Genomic DNA, 17,411 nt, shown 5'->3' on the forward strand with positions numbered 1-17,411 from the left:
TTGAAATCTTTCGATGCTGTCCCACTTGTTAAATAAATTGCATCATATGCCACATTGTTGGCATAGAAACATATACATTATGATTTTGTCTTGAGCAGTAAGATGCTTGTACAATAACACTGTATTTATTTGCTCCTCATTGGGAAATAAGTTTGTATTAATAAAGTTTATGTACTTTGTCGCTGCTCCTCTGTTTTCTTAGAAATAATGAATTTTAGTTCATTTGAAGGGTGCATAATAAAGGTAAGAGGAGCTCCTGCATTTGCCACAGTACAAGGAGACACGTAACTAAGGGTGAGAAGGGCAACAACCCTCTTCATTTTCATTTTTTTTTCTCAACAAGGTTGTGTATGTGGATACAAGTATTTGTACACAGTGGCTACGTATACACTAGCCCAAAACTTAGAAATGGCCATGCAAGTGGCTGTTTCGAAGTTTACTAATGAAGTGCTGAAATATATATTCAGCGCCTCATTAGAATGCCAGCAGCTGTGGCACTTCGAAATTGCTGCGGCTCGTCCAGAAGGGGCTCCTTTTTGCGAGGACCCCAGGAACTTCAAAATCCTCTTATTCCTATCTGCTGTTAGAAATAAGGGTGTTTCGAAGTTGCCGGGATCCTTTCGAAAAGAAGCCCTGTCTGGATGAGCCGAGCTGCGGCAATTTCGAAGTGCCACAGCTACCAGCATTCTAATGAGGCGCTGAATATGTATTTCAGTGCTTCATTAGTAAACTTGGAAATGGCCATTTGCGTGTGGGCTAGTTTTGGGCTAGTGTAGACACGGCCATTAAGAAATATTCATTTACATAATTTAAACAGATACATAGGTACGTATGAATGTCTGTCACCAAATTTAAATAGGTTCTCGGCAATTTAAATGGTGCTAAATAGTTCCAAACCCTGGTACAAAATCATTTAGATAACTTAATACAGTTTTGAACTATTTTAAGGAGAGTGTAAATCAAGTCCCAAAGTATGCAAGTATCTCATAATTAATATTGTCTGGACAGAAATACTTTTAGGAATGATGTGAAATGATCAGATAAGTCTCAAGGCAGGTTAGGAAAAAAAACAGATTTACAAATAATGAAACAATGTATAAAAATTCATGCTCATTTAATACTATTGAGGCTTTGTCCTTGAAAACATTCAGGTTAGCCTATGCATGCATAGGTTGTAGATTGTCATTCATTTGTGAGTTTTGCAATGGGTTTGATGGTCTTGCTTTCTTTTTTTTTTTGTTTTTCTGACTTAATTCTTTATATTTATGGGGCATTTAATATTGTTGCTCTTTCCCTTCCTATTGAATAGGTGTAATAGAAACAGCTGATCGGCTGGACCGTGAGACTGCTTCCCATTATTGGTTAACTGTTTATGCAACGGACCAGGGTGTTGTGCCTCTATCTTCCTTCATTGAAATCTACATAGAAGTTGGAGATGTTAATGATAATGCTCCACAGACAACAGAACCTGTTTATTACCCAGAAATCATGGAGAATTCACCCAAGGATGTATCTGTCGTTCAGATTGAGGCATTTGATCCTGATTCCAGCTCCAGTGAAAAGTTGACCTACAAGATTACAAGTGGAAATCCACAGGGATTCTTTTCAATAAACATCAAAACTGGTATGTATCTATCCTCCATCACTTAATTTATGGTCATGTGTAAATCTAGCAGAATGGACGTAATTAATAAAGTATTTTTTAAGCTACTGATTATTTTTGATTTTAACATTATTGTCGTACTTTGACATAACACAGTTACAGAGAAAACCAATTACTTCAGTGATTTTTAAACTGATTTGGCATGACGTGAACCTCATGTAGTTTTCCTCCAAGCTGTTTTGTTAATATTTTTAACTTTTGCAATTTATGTTGATAGGCAGATAGCATAGGGCAATTATCAGCCGTTTGCTCATACAAGTAAGTAGTCCCACTGGAATCAGTATGGACTACTGTACTTTTGTAACTGTTCATTACTGCAAAGAGTTCATAATCAAGCACATGCTTTGAAAATGGTAAACTGGAGAATATTTTTTATTCTCAAAATATTCCAGATACAATTGTGTTGAAGTGTTATGCTTAAAATTTGTGGGAGACATAGAAATGTGGTTTAACCAAGAAGCATACGTAGACGGAATGATGCTGAAATTAGAAGTACTGAAATATATATAAGGATGGAGAGATGTAAAGCTAAATACTGAAACAGTACAATGAACTTAGAACAAAGTGAATGCAACTTACACGAGGTAAAGGTTATCCGCTAATATCTGGCTGTAAATGATTGTGGACAACATTCAAGACATATGTGCTTTTTTATTAGTCTTTATTACAGGTACAGGAAGTGGTGCAATGCCAAGACTTGTCAAGGAGTCTCAGTTTAATTGTATATCTGTGCTTAGGGCACAGCTCAGCTTTGCATGTGGGGGATATGTGCAGGTGCTGTATTACAGTGGGAGTCTCAGGAAACACTTCTGACTGAGTCAAGCAGAAGTGCCTCCTGGGGATTCAGGGAGGTATATGCAACAGCTGGACTTTGAATTTACCCACACGCTGCCAAACTCTCTGGGCAAGTTAGTATTTCTTGCTTTGCTAGTACAAGCAGTGGCTTTGTTCTCCAGTCACAGGAAGCCTAGGGAACAAAGGAAATAATTCTGCATTTCCTGTTCTTACACCTCTCCCCTCCCCACCAGGAATTCAAAGGACCAAAACTTAAAATTAAAATCTTATTTATAAATCTAAATAATATGATTGGAAAAATAGTGATTTTAGACTAACACTTTGCTCCTGCACTTGCATAAATGGATGACATCTGACAGGAAGTACAATAGCATAAAAATAATAAACTAAATGCCCTTACCAAAATTTGTGTGTCTTTTGTTGTTTATTCCCTGTTTCTATCTTATGGTAAGGGCAAAAGACGTAAGGATTTGTAGTGCAGTCAAAATCTCTTTTATATCTGGAAACAAGGTTCTCTGTTACTTTGAAAATGAGTCACAAAGATCCATTTTTTTCATGTAAGATATTGGCAGACACAATGTTCTAAACAAATTTGATTCATACCCTTATTCATGTTGCTTTATTGACCATTTACTACAGCTAAACGACAGATATTATGGTTTTGTCATAGTGCTGTCTCTTTAAGGGGGTCAGAAGTCTAGCTTACCTGTGCCAAAGAGATAGTTAACTGTGAAAGTTCCTAGAAGGCAGTTGATTTAATTAAAGAGCATATGTACCCAATAAAAGGCTGAGAACTCATCTGAAAAGATGTCCTGGTAAGAAAGGACGCTCCAGAGGAAGGGAGCTCCTGGGAAATCTGAATCAGGCAGAAGCTCTCCCTTGATGGGTGCATGAGGGAGACCCTGAACAACCAGGATACAGATGATGCATATAGAGGCAGTGGAGAATCTGGAGGCCATCCAGCTGCAGGAGTTTCTCCTGGAACATAGGGATATTTTGTTTTGAAAATTAAAGTTTTGTGCACACTCTGAGGTAAAAGCCTTTAAATCCTTGAAGAGAGGCTTCTTTTAGCAACTTTATTTACAGCTGTAGCATGTTTGATTTCTCCTTTGGTCTAGATGTTTGTGATCTCAGAGGTACCTTATTAAGGAGAGAAGCTGAGGCTGGCTACAGCAGTGCTAGATCTAGTAATAAGGGGGCGCTTGGAGGCAATATGACCCTGCTAGAGGTACAAATTGTTATACAGGAGAAATATACATTAAAAAAAACTTCACAAAATTATAAGTAGTGCTAATCTGTTACAAATGCTGCTAGTTCACAGAGAGCATTTAAACACAAGCATACTGCAACAGCTGAGTAGGGGGAAGATGGAATTTTTCCAGTGGTACATTTCAGCTGAGTAAGAAAATCTAAGAACAGGATGAGTCTTGATGTTTCCACATATTCATGCCTTCCTCAGTATACTGGAACTCTATTGGATTTGAGACTGTGTACTTGAGATTCAGAGAAAAATGTGTATTTGAGATGCTACAGTGCAGTGATCTCCAAACTTTTTATGCCCAAGATCACTTTTTAAATTTAAGAGCAACTCAAGATCTACCGCACTGCTTCTCCAATGGCTTGGACCGTTTACTCCATTCTGCTCCCCACCCTCATTTACTTTCATTGTGCTGGGGCAAGGTATTGGTTGCTGGCCCAGTGTATGTCAGGGCTGCAACAGGTGCTTGGGATACAGGATGGCGTTCTGGGTGCATGAACGGGTATGGGGTGCTAGCGCCGAGACAGGGTTCAAGAGTGAAGCAAGAGGTTGGTGTGTAGGAGCTGATTCACGGTGCAAGAAGGGGTGCATGTGCTTACCCTGGGAGGGGGTTCAGGGCTGGGGCTTACAGTACAGGATTGAGTGTAAGGTGCAGGCTCTGGGGCAGGGGTCAGGGCAGGGCCTTGGGCGTATGAGGTGCTGGTTCTGGGAGAGGATTTGGGGCTTGGATATGGAGTGCAGGACAGGGTGTAGGGTGCTGACTATGGGAGGGAGATAGGGGATGGTGTGACTGGTGGCACCAGCTCCTCTTTGGAGGCACAGTGAGGCTGAGGCAGGCTGCTTGCATGCCCCAACCCCACACTGCTCCCAGAAGAGGCCAGTGCCCTGTGGTCCTGGGTGGAGGTGCACCTGGCTCCATGTGCTTGCCCCTCTACTAGCCAAGCTCCCATTGGCCACAGTTCCCCATTCCTGGCAAATGGGAAGTGTGGGGGCAGTGCTTGCAGAGCACCAAGATTCCTTCCCTCTCACCCTCCCCATACACAGAAGGGCTGTGCTGGCCACTCCCAGGAATGTGGGGCCAGAGCAGCCAGTGAGCCTGCCATAGCAGCAGCCCTATTCCACCACCGGAAATTGTGATTGGTTGGGAGGCTCCCCAAGATCAATCAGTGGATTGTAATCAACTTGTGATCACTGCTATTAATTGTTTTGCTGCTGGGTGTTGTATTCTCTAATTGCGAACCTCCAGTTTACTGTAAGATAGCTAAATAAGAATATAGGATGGGGAGTCAGGACATGTGACTCACCATTTCACTTGATCTTTGACAAGTTGCTTAATCTTCATTTTTACTGAGACGTTACATTTACTTATTCTACAGGGGTTTGTTGAGTTGTGTTCATGAATTCTTTCCCAAAGCAGTGTGTATTTTGCTTGATTTATTTAAGTAATACAATTACTTTAAAATATATGTTTCCTTAAGTGAAATCCTTTGTGTCAGGATGCTATTTTTCTGTTATTAGTTCCTGTAATTTTGTACTGTTTCTACCATTGTGGTTAGCCTGAAAGGGTTGAGCTTTAACTGACAAAGTAATAATGGCTCAGCAAGTTAAAGGCTTGAATTCAAGTCGTTAAAAGGAGTTTTGTTGATTTACCTTTGGACTAGAGCCATTAAATTGTGGCCCACAAACAAAGGGGGCTGATTTACTTACAGCTGGTATTTCACATATATATGTTTGGTCTGCTCTAAGGTGAGTCTTTGTTAAAGACTTTAAGATGTTTCCTAACACAGGGTAGCTATGTCTACACTAGCCCCCACCTTTCGAAAGTGGGATACTAACGAGACGCTTTGGCAGATGCTAATGAGGTGCTGCCGTGAATATGCAGTGCCTCATTAGCATAATGCCAGCTATGGCAATTCGAAAGTGACACTTTCGAATCGTGCACCACCTGTGGGGACAGAGGCCTTTAGAAAGGACCCCCCAGTCTTCAAAAGCCCCTTATTCCTATTTGGCTTTTGAAAGGCCCCATCTACACCCATGCGGGTGGTGTGCGATTCGAAAGTGGCACTTTCGAATTGCCATGGCCAGTATTATGCTAATGAGACACTGCATATTCATGGAAGCACCTCATTAGCATTCTCGAAGCGTCTATTAGCATCCACCTTTTGGAAGGTGGGGGGCTGGTGTAGACATAGCTGCTGTGTCTATACTGTGAGTGCTACAAGGGCACAGCTGCAGTTGAGGCTGCCATAGGGAATGGGGGGAGGCGACAGCTGCCGCAGGGTCTGATGATTTAAAAGGGCTTGGGCCTCTCAGCTACCACAGCAGTGGCTAGAGCCTTGGGCTTTTTAGATTGCTGCCAAAGCCTAGGGTGGCACTGCCCAGGCAACACTAACGGGTTGCCTGGGGGACGCTAGCCCCAGCCCTGCCCCTTCCTGTGTTCCAGAACCACTCTCACACACACCTTGCCCAGCAGTTCATTCAGCAGCTCCGGCTGCAGTGCTCCAGCTATGGCATTGTAGTGTTTGTAGTATAGACTCTACAGTACCAGAAGGGGCTTTTCAGTCGCTTGTAGCTAGAGGGTCTGTCTAGTAGTGTCTCTATTGGGGCATGTGTCATCTTAACTGTTTCTCTCAGAGGGTGAATTTTTGCACCCGAGGTGAGGTTGACCTATGTTTTAGGTGTAAACCAGTTTTAAGAGTGAGATCTGAAAGGATGATGTTTTAAGGCACCTGTAAATTGGAGAGTATGCCTTGAGCAGGTGGGAACAACACTGATGATCAATCTCAGAGGTACCTCAGGGTAAGAGGGGTACCAGTTACCTTGGTGTCTGATTTTTTTCACCACGTCTGCCATTGATCATGAGGATAGAATCCAGTTCAGCTGCCAGAGAGAGGAAAAGGTTCCATATACTCTTCCTTCGTTGAGGTTTATGTATTTAGGCTGGAATTTGCACATTCGAATGTAGAAAAAAATGATTTCTTTGGCTAGTTGGGTGTGTCCAGTTTTTTCGCAAAGAACTCCTTCCTCGTATAATGCACAGAATGGCCTGCATTCTGAACGAATTGAGTAGGGATCCTTGCCACATTTTTCTGCAGAAATCAGGTGGTGAGTAGGGCATGAGGTGTGGGATTACAGGAAGAGGAAAAAATGGTCTTCTGTTTGAGGAAGTTGAATGCCACCCTGGAGAACTGGATTTCTTCTTCTGCCACTAAACTCACATGTGATTCTCGTCAGTTTACTTAAACTCATATTATCGCAGGTAGTTGCTAAGTATGTGTTACTTGCTTCCTGTGTGCCCAGTATGAGACATTTGGGATCAGATTTGCAAAGGTGTTGAGTGGTTCCAACTGCAACTGAAGTCAATTTGAGCTTTCTTTTGTGAACATATAAAATGTTATGAAAATGCCAAGAATGCTGGAAAATTGGGTTGTAGGTATCTTAAATGAGCAGCCAAAATTTAAGGACACTTTTGACAGTTTTTGCCTCAATCTCTGTACACTTTCATCCTGTATCTGTGAAATACTGTGGCGCTGTAATAAAAACACCATAGACATAACCATAAAGAAACTAGAAATTTTGAATTCCGTACCAGATTTGGATGGCCGGCAGCATATACGGGTGGGAGATGCGTATTAAATATGGAGGGCAAAGGGAGTACTGAATAGCTATCCACAACGCATAATCCATCCTGTACACCGAATGAGGCAGGGAGCCATGGAAAATTTACTATGTGATCATGTAATTGAAGATGACAGGGTGGACTGATTTAAATCAACAACCAGGAGATCTTGATTTAAATAATTTAAATTAATCATGTTTCACATTGATGTCTTTTAGCTAGTAGGTTTTATCCTCACATCTGTTTTTTATTCATAGGCTTGAAGAGCAAAATATTTTCTTCTGCTTTTTGAACTCCCGATTAGTTTCTTAACTTTGAGTGAACTAGTTATTGAACTGAACTATTTGATTATATTAAATTAATGAAGAAAACCTCTCAGTACGTCAGAAGAAGCTAGTGCAGTCAAAATCTGATTTAGCTCTTCATATTCTAGCTCTTGTTGCTCAGTCAACTCAGTCATTTAACTTTCTTTAAGACTTTGACAGCAAATATGTGCCACTTAATATATTTTGTTTAAAAATAATTTTAATTGGTTATAAATAGTTTAGGCCTTAAGGCAAGTTATAGTTTCAAATTTTACTTTTATATGGCTTTTGAAATAAATCTATATTTACTTTAATTTACTATTATATATACATTTTAAAAACCTGCTTCATTTATTTATTTGAAATAATCTATTTTCTTATTCTCCCTTTAAAGTTATACCATAACATGTACCCATGAGGGGAGCAAATTAGTGTTTCAGAGGCAGTGTTAATAATCCTGGTATTTCCTAACATGTGAGTGCTTGATTTTGCAAACTTAATGTTCTTTTAAGGTAACATTTTTGGTATAAAATTAATAGTTTTGCTGCACTTTTAAAAGAAGTTCTTAAATGCTTTAATAAAAAAAGTCTGATGGGAATTTTGCTCGTATGTGGCAGCTTCTGTAGTTCAAACCATAATCTTTGGGCCTTAAAATGTACATAATACCAGACCTTGATCACAGAATTTTTATTTATTTCTTTTAAAGAAAATGCCACCTTAATTTTCAAACATAAAGCCCTACTGTATAATGTGGATTTAAGTTTAACCGTAGACAATGATATTAACATTTTGGTCATGCTTAGGGCTGTCAATTTACAGGTCTTTGCTCAGCTTAGAGCATTGTGAAGTCCTAAAAAGTTAACAGTCACTAGGTATAATGGCCGTTTGTCCACATTGCATTCTCATATCCATTTGCAGCTGTCCCTAACCTTCAAATCAATGTCAGTTTGCTGAGCTGATCAGGAGACTGAGTAAGGTATAATAGGAAATAGTTACGGCTGCAAACAACTTCCAAGGGTTTCCGATATTGCAGAGTTAATTAATGAGGAAAAGAAAGACTCGTGACATGCTGCCTTTTAACAAAGGAAATCTCCATTGTTTAACATTTTGTGTGCGATTCTTCATCCTGGTTGAGCTAATGTTTTCAAAACTGTGATCAAACACACTTTAAGTCAAAGTCTGCTGATAAACCAAAATATCATTTAGCTAAGATTTTTAACTGTTCAAATTGTGCATATTTATTCTCTATCCATTTCTGCTACAGACTTTGGAAGGTATGTAGTAATTATATGATTAGCTGTTGCTTATTTGAGCTATTTTGAGGAGAGGAATAAATAAATGAAAATTTGTAGTCTTTCTGTGTTCAAGCCAGATTTTGGCTTTACTGAAATTAATAGGACTGGGAATTTGGTCCTGGCCTGCAAAAGAACAGTTGCAATCATTGCGGATTGCACGTAACAGACTGAGCTCAGAATAGAGCCCTACATTTGGAGACAGAATTTAGCACAAGACTACTATATTTTGTAAAAAATACTACATCAACAGCTTGAATATATGTCACTATACTATTAACAGATTTATTTCACATAAGCTGTTTCTACACATGCCACTTTCTCCGAAAGTGGCATGCTAATAAGCAGCCCAAAATATGCTAATGAGGTGCAGATGCAAATTCCCCGTGCCTCATTAGCATAAGGTCACGTGATTTTGGAGTCCAAAAGGAAGTCCTCCTTTCAGAGGCCCCTTCTTCCCGAGAACAAGAGCGTCTTACGGACTCCAAATCACGTCAACTTATGCTAATGAGACATGGGGAATTTGCATCCATGGCTTATTAGCATATTTCGGGCTGTTTATTAAAAACAGCCACATTGTCTGCAGTCTTTTAAATACATTTTTAATAATTTTTTTTCTTTTTAAGTGTAGTTCTACTATATTCTTTTTTAAAAAGATAGTGATATGAAGCCAGAAGAATAAAAGAAAAGAACTCCACTGACCCATAACTGTTCTCTCTCTAAATTTTAACAGTATAGGGTCATCTTGTGGCATGACTTAAATATCGCTGCAGAGGCATAAAGTAAAAGAAAGATTTCCTTTCCATGCTTCTGTGCCAACCACTTTACATCCCTGGTGCAGGCATAATACCGTGTGTCTGGTGCCCTCCGTGTATGGAGGGGGATTGTGTGCCATCACAGGTGAGTTCTGCCAGAATGTGTAAATTTTAAGTGTAAAACCTTGGAAAGGTAGAAAGCACATCACAGTCTCTCTAATCTGAGTACTGAGTTGGCAGCATAATTGGAAGTTTGGTTCCTTCCCTGTTGGATGCTAATGCTGTTACTTGCACAGAGCTGATTTTTGTAAGTGCTGTGTATAGGTCTGGATGGAAATCACTTCCCACTTAAAGTCCACTCAGTGTAAAGCGGTTGTCCAAAAATCAAACAGAATATTAGCGATCGTTAAGAAAGATATAGAGAATAACACATTATATCTTATTGCTGCTATGGAAACCCATGGTACACCTGTACCTTGAATATTACATGCAGGTGTGGTTGCCTCATCTTAAAAAAGACATTGGTATTGGAAACCGTTCAAAAAAGGGCAACAAAAATGATTAGGGTGTGAAACAGCTGTTTTGTGAGGAAAGATGAACAAGACTGGGACGTTCAGCTTGGAAAAGCAACGACTGAGGGAGTGGTATGATAGAGGTCTATAAAATGGTGACTGATGTGAAGAATAGAATGTTAGCGCCCGGTGGTTTCCCCCCGCAACAGATGGCCAATTAGAGTGCGGGCGAGCCAGGGCCAAAAACCCAGGGTCCTCAGAGGGGAAGTCCCACAGTGAGGGGAGGAACGCAGTCACCAGCGGGAAGCAATGTAATCACACCTAAGGTTACCCTTATGTCCCTGGCACGTGGAAGCCCGGTCAGAAAGGGAAAGAGCCAACACAGATTTAAAAGTGCAACTAACAGCTAATTTATTAACACAAATAACAACAAGCAAATATACAACAACAACAGTAAAACACACACATAAACCAGTTCATAATAACTATTAACTTAACTTAACTTACTAATGTACTTTTGTAGTCCATTCTAGAGTCCTGTAATAGTATTATTTTATTATTCCGCAAAGGAAAAATATGGTTATTAGGAAAAGGGAAAAAGGGAGAGGGTGTCTGGGCAGGGGTGCTAATCCCGGCCCAAATGGCTGGTGGTAGAGGCCACTGGGTTTCTGTCCACAGTCGACTTCCTTACCCCAGCCCTTTCCCGGGGCGTTTTGCCCACTCGGGTGAAAAATTAGGAGGGAGGAAAGGGGATATAGGAAGAGCTATTAGTGCCTATTTGGCACTAGATTACTTATTACTTACTTATACTAAACTTAAACACTATAATATTAAATCTACAATGAACAATTTTAACCAAGTGTGGCTTTTATATTATGTAGGCTATATAGGCCCGGCCGTGTGGGGTCAGGCCCCCAGGCGCTACCCTCCCCCTGTCAGAGGACGGCACAGCGAGAGCTACGATCTCCCACTCCCCTGTAAGGGGTCCTGGTGCCTGCTTAGATGTCCTTAAATAACATCTATACTTATCCTCTGTTCTAATGTACGAGGCCTGGGCTTTTGCCTCAGGCCTAGCAAAGTTTTACGTGTCAACGACGATGGCATTGTCCTGTCTGAGGTTAAGGTCCAATCCAGTTGAAGTGTCTAGTCCAATGAACAGCAGCCTTAGCACACACGCAGCTTGTGGGCGATGATATGGCCAGAGGAGCAAGGAGGGCTGGATGACGTTGGTGGGCCTCCGGTTTCCTCACCGGGTACGCAGTACCCGTGGCCGGAGCCATGGGCTAGTTCGCCACCCAGTGAGTACGCCTGGAGACCCACTTGCCGCTCCTCAATGCAAGCGCGGGGCTAGGGTACGGAGGGGTGCTTGAATGGTGGCGCCGCTTTACAGCTGCTTAAGCCTTTTCCCTGAGGGAAGCAGCAGCTGTAGTGTCGTCTGAAGACAGACACTGTAGTGATTCTTTCAGCTCACAAACAGCTCCCCCTGAGGGAGACTGCAGGTATAGTGATTTGCTCTGAAGCAGCTCCTTTTAAAGGAGGCTGCAGCTTTAGTGATTTGCTCTGAGATGGCGCCTCCCAAGGGAGGGACACCACAGTGATTTTCAGCCCAGCAATTGTCAGCTCTCTTCGCTTCGCTTCTTGAAGCTGGCCTCAGGGATTAGCGGACACTTGATAGCCATGCTACCCTGTGTAGGGTCAGCATGGTCCTTGCCTGCAGTACCCTAGGGCCCGGACTGAGCTGAGGGCTCAGAATTTATAGAGGGTTCTCATGATTATGTATGAGGTGATTTTAGTATTCATGATTCTGTGTTGCAGTTTTCAATTACGTCCTCCTTTCGGCTGAAGGTTCTAGAAACGCTCTCCCTTCGGCCAATCGGAGGACTCCACTTGAATCCTGGCTAAATGAGTTCAGGTTACTGGGGAAACCAACTGCCTCAAAATGGCCCTTGGTGCTGCAGCAAAATGGCAGCCTGTGACACTTTAGGTTCTCCATGTACCCGCATTGATTTTACCTCAGCCAGCGGCTTGTTTCCCCTGACACATGGGGGCAATTATGTCCTAAGGATCAAAAATCCCCGACATAGAGAAGAGTTATTTGCTCCTTCCCATGTCACAAGAACTAGAGGTCATCAAATGAAATTAATAGGCAAGAGGTTAAAAAGAAACAAAAGCAAGTACCTCTTTTCACAATGCACAGTCAACCTGTAGAACTCTTTGCCAGAAAGCCAGGACTATAAGAGGGTTCATAAAAGAGCTAGATAAATTCGTAGAGGATAGGTCCATCAATGGCTATTATCCAGGATGGGCAGGGAAGGTGTCCCTAGCCTCTGTCAGAAACTGGGAATGGGCAACAGGGGATGGTTCACTTGATGATTACCATTTTTATTCCTTCTGTCTGGAGCACTTGGCATTGGCCACTGTCAGATGACAAAAGGCTGGGCTTGATGGGACCTCTGCTGTGACCCCCATATGGCTGTTCTTATGTTGTTGTGCTTTTGAAAAATATGAGATAAAGGTCAAAACCATGTTTAGGTTTTGTTTTTGTTTTCATTCTTTCAGAAGTGTTTTGTTTTTTGTTTTTTTTTTAAAGGTTTCATTCTATTTTGGATCTTCACAAGTAAAGTTGACATGAATGTTCCAGCCTAGCCGCTGGAGAGTCAGGACTCACATTTCTAGGACTAGAAGTCTTGTGGCACCTTATAGACCAACAGATATTTTGGAGCATAAGCTTTCGTGGGCAAACACCCGGTTCATCAGATGCAGGTCTTTGCCCATGAAAGCTTATGCTCCAAAATATCTGTTAGTCTATAAGGTGCCACAAGACTTTTTGTAGTTCTCAAAGCTACAGACTAACACGGTTACCTCTCCAATTTCTAGGACTGGAGAGGGAGAGCAGCCAGGCTGCTTCTCCTGGAAGGCCGATTGCATTCCTATGCTCTCTGCTGCCCCAGTTCCATAGTTGGGGCTCGGCACAGTGGGGCAGTCCTCAAGGACAGCGTTTTTGTCGGTTTCACTGACGGAAAGTGAAAATGACAACAGTCCTCTAGCAGGGCAGCATCATTTTGGTTTTCCTGATAGAAAAATGAAAATTTTTAGATAAAACTGAAGTTGTCGCAAAAAGCTTTGGTGAGAAAATAATTATGACTATCTTCAAGAATGTGTCTGTGTTTTTAATATGGCAAAAATGGTTCCTACTCAGAAATAATTAGGTAACCAGCTAGTTAGCACTGGCTTGGCTGTTTAGTTTTTATTTGTGGAAATCCAAAGATAAACCTAGCAAGAAAGGGTGATCAGGACTTTTCAGTGTTAGATTAAGAAGATTTCCTTTAAGTCAGATCTTCTCTTATCATTTTACCTTTTTCAGTTTTTTGTCTTACTCACAAGTATTATATATTGGTCTGTATCATTGGTTCAAGTGGGGTTTTTACCTCTGAAATGTTGCAGGATCTAGCAATACTGCATATTGTCGGTAAGGGAACATCTCTTACATACAGGGAATAAAAAGGTAAATGAAACCTTTTTAATTCTGTAACCTTTAACAACAAAACATAAAACACACTTGAAAAAAAATAGGATAGATTTCTGTTAGTTGCACTTATTTATTGCGTGTTTGCATATAGATAAGAATGCAGCGCTTGTTTTGGATTGCCTTTATTTAAGTAAACACAGTCAAGTTGCAGGGCTTGCACTGAGAATTAAGGATTAACTGGAAGAAGCTAGTGGTCTCACATGTAGTCCTCCCCCTTGCTGCTTTTCAGAATGTGCTCACTAAAGCATACATGGAATACATCCTTGTCCTTGCTAATGGAGGGGAAGTGTTCTTTCTCTTGCTCCATTTAAGTTTTTTTCCTATTTCTCCCATGCCCCCCCCCGCACAATGGATAGTAGAGGAGGAAGCATCTGGGCCTGCTCAGGGGAGCACACAGTCCTTTAGTCTGAGCAGGAGACCCAGACTGTGGGTGTGGGTGGGAGGGTGAGTTGGCATCTGGTGTAGTGGTACAGGAGAGTTGGGTTATAATGTCGCAACTTCATAAGTAAAAGTTGTAGCAGATGTTCAGTGCAGGCTCTTGTAACAGAAGGGAAATGTTTGTCAGACAGTATGAATTTGAGAAGGTTTTGAAGTAAAGCATCCCTTAAGGAGCTGAGAAGGTAGCACGTGGGGCTCCTGCACTGGTACAGCAAAGAGCTTAACCTTTTCCTCAGAGAGAAGTGTGGCAAGGTCCCAGCCACAGCATACAGAAGCCAGGTTGGGGATTATGTGTGAATAGTTAAAGAAATGATAACCTGCACTGTACAATTTATTACTTAGTATTCCCAGATATTTTCGATGAATTAAAGTTGCAACCTCATTAAGGCGCACACTTTCCCTCTAGTGTTTCTTTTGGCATGGCTGGCCAAGTCATTTTGGTGAACGATTTCTACACCCAAATATTATTGTCTGGCATTATTCTTTGTCCTCCTTTCTCCTTTCTAGCAGCACAGGAGCACTATCTGGGGGACAGGATGTGTTTTAGGGCTGTACTGTTGGGAAATCGTTTAAGAATGGTTTGAAATTCCATTACTGAAATAGAGGAAGAGGAATTAATTAAATTTGTTCATGAAAAAGAAGTAGGAGGCTTGGGAGGAGAAGGGGGAAACTTCAAGTTCCATTTTAAAGTAGTGGCAGTGTGTTGTACTTATTTTTATTTGATTGAGCCCAATTACCAGCAGAAATGTAGGATGTTACATAACAACTGTTGGCTTTTTGAGTTTTAATTCTTAATATGAAATTTACTTTATTTATTTTAGCAACATGCGTAAGGAACTAGTAGCCAACAGCGATGCATGCACTCAAACCACATAAAGAAGTCTTAAATTAATCTGTAAAACTGTCAGGAGGGGTGTATTCCTGAAACCACTTTGAACGCCTACTTCCTCTGGATTTCTGTAAACCTGTGCCCAACCTAAGCCATTCATAATATCAAAGGACAAAAAGATAGTGGAGAAGAATCCAGTCCCAAGAGGAGTTGTACTTTCAGGTGAACTTTTCTTTCATGTTGAGAAGATTTAGAGATGTAGTCTAGGGAAATTCCAAATCTGTTTTTAAGCTCAGGGCAGCACAGCCAATAAAAAATCAAAATAGGAATCCCATGTTTTCCTTTCAAAGATAGGAGACTACAGCTGAGTATAACTAAATCCATTGTGAAGCTGGCTAATTAATACCCAAAAGAATAAAAAGAGAGATAAAAATTTGGTTACGTGCTGTTTCAGTTTTGTGAGAAATGTGCAGGCACAATCCCTTCCAAATCTGTTTGTTTGTTTGTTTTTTAATATGCATATTTTGAATCTGCTGAAAAGCTCTCCACTTTTTTCTTGGTAGAAAAGAGAGAGTTAGGTATATTACAAGTTTTCAGTGTGTGAAGCCATCGAGCATTTCTCAAATTGACAGCCTTCCTCTGCTGTAGGAGACCTGATTCTCAACTACTTAGCCTGAGGGAATTCTGCACCAAAAATAAATAAATAACTCTGCACACAATGCTTAAAAATTCATCAAAATTATATATTACTTGTCAAAATACACAATCACACCAATTTAATTATTTTAATAATTCATTTCAGAATACCTGTCAGGAAGTATGTCTTCAACAATACAGAAAACAAAAAAAGATTCAGGAAAGGTTTTTTTGATTAATAGATTCCTTACTAAGCATATGAATCTAGAACTCTGAGCAGGTAGATAAAAATCAATGATTTTAAAAAATAAAATTTTTTAAATTAGATTAGACTTTTTTAAAAAAATCAAAATACTAAATTTCTCATTTAAAAATAACAATTACAGTTAAATCTCATTATAAATATGATACAGGTACACTTCATCTAGTCTGTCCAGTCTAATTAATAGCTTTTGCTTTTTCAAAGTTGTGGGCTTACGATTTCTGATTCCCAGTGGACTAAAAAGTAACAGGCAAAAAAAGACACAACCTGGATAGGATTGTTTTTGTTCTTTGCTTGTGTGATAGTGGACCTTGTCCAAGTTCAACAGAGGAGTTACTTAAGACATAGTCTTAAGATAGAAAGACAGTATGTGGGAAAGAACAGAGGCAGCATAGAAAGGAACTGTGGAGTGAACAAGGAGAAGGAGGGAAGACACCACTCAGCAAACACACAGCTTCCTATGTCTCCCCAGGCTTTTTTCTACACAAAAACTGTCATGGCTTCTGGGCATAAGAGATGCTAGGTGGGAATATTTTGAAGAAATTCATTCCCTGGGTGAAAAAGGAAAATGTGTCAAGTGTAAGCAGTGCAAGAAGATGATGCAGGGCCTAGCTGAAAGAATGAAACATTGTAAGAAGAACGGCTAATTGGGAGAAAATTATGTAGATGAAGTTGTGGATATGTCTGAGTGGATGATCCGGTTAGTAACTTAAATAATTCACTTGCAATGCCTCGTTCTTCAAGACGCTCTATACCTTTTAGAGTAAGTGTGGTTTGACAAGTAAATTCCCAAGCTGTTTGCTGTGTTGGATGTTGTTAGAAAAAAAAAGTTTAGTTTAGCTAAACCATATGGATTGTTTAATTAGCTAACTAGATTTAGAATCTATCACCCAAGTACAGAATACAGGAAACAGCAGTAAGAGAAATCAAGAGTTGCTAGTTCCAAATGAGTTATTTTGTACATAATACTTGCCTCTTATTTTGGCTCATCAAGGCCACAGATCATAATGATGCTGCTGTAGGTCTATTCCTTATTTTGTTTAATATAACCCAGGTTTTCCAAGGGAACCCCATCCTATATTTGTTTTCTCAAGAAAACAGAAGTGCCAGTGAGTTCAATGGCGCTTACCCCAAAATTAAGCACACTTTAAGCACTTTTAGCCTTTTTGGTAACTTGATTTAAATTAATGATTTTATTTTTTGGTGAACTGACTTGGAATCAAGGCGATTTAAATCACGCGCTGCTCCTCCCTGCCTCCCCTTCCCCCCTAAATCTGAAGCCGTGATGTTCCAATGGAAGGGGAAAGCTTCTATGGCATCACTGGATTTGATGGGAGGACTACAACAGAATTATTGCCCTCATCTACATTCTTTGTGATTTGACATACAGTACAGTTTGTTTTGGTCTTGTTTAGGCCAGTGTGGCTCATACCAGTTGGCAAAGAATCCATTGGAGGGCCAATTTGAATATAGTACAGATTCTGGTATTGATCATTCTGTGTAAAGCTAGAGTGACTC

The 17,411-nt window shown here is 40.6% G+C and overlaps 1 protein-coding gene across 7 annotated transcripts in view; it reads left to right on the top strand.

Moving 5' to 3' along the window:
• FAT1 (FAT atypical cadherin 1) overlaps positions 1-17,411 on the top strand; it is a 174,938-nt gene that overhangs the window by 57,258 nt on the left and 100,269 nt on the right. For all 7 annotated transcript variants that reach the window (XR_012645381.1, XM_074992881.1, XM_074992879.1 and 4 more), the window contains exon 3: positions 1,310-1,624. Coding sequence is in view for 6 of the 7 variants with exons in the window: in XM_074992881.1 (XP_074848982.1) it covers positions 1,310-1,624 (315 nt within the window). In the remaining variant the exon portion in view is untranslated. The remainder of the gene's footprint in view (positions 1-1,309; positions 1,625-17,411) is intronic.

Source organism: Carettochelys insculpta, chromosome 4, assembly GCF_033958435.1.
Source record: "Carettochelys insculpta isolate YL-2023 chromosome 4, ASM3395843v1, whole genome shotgun sequence".
Classification (NCBI taxonomy): domain Eukaryota; kingdom Metazoa; phylum Chordata; order Testudines; family Carettochelyidae; genus Carettochelys; species Carettochelys insculpta.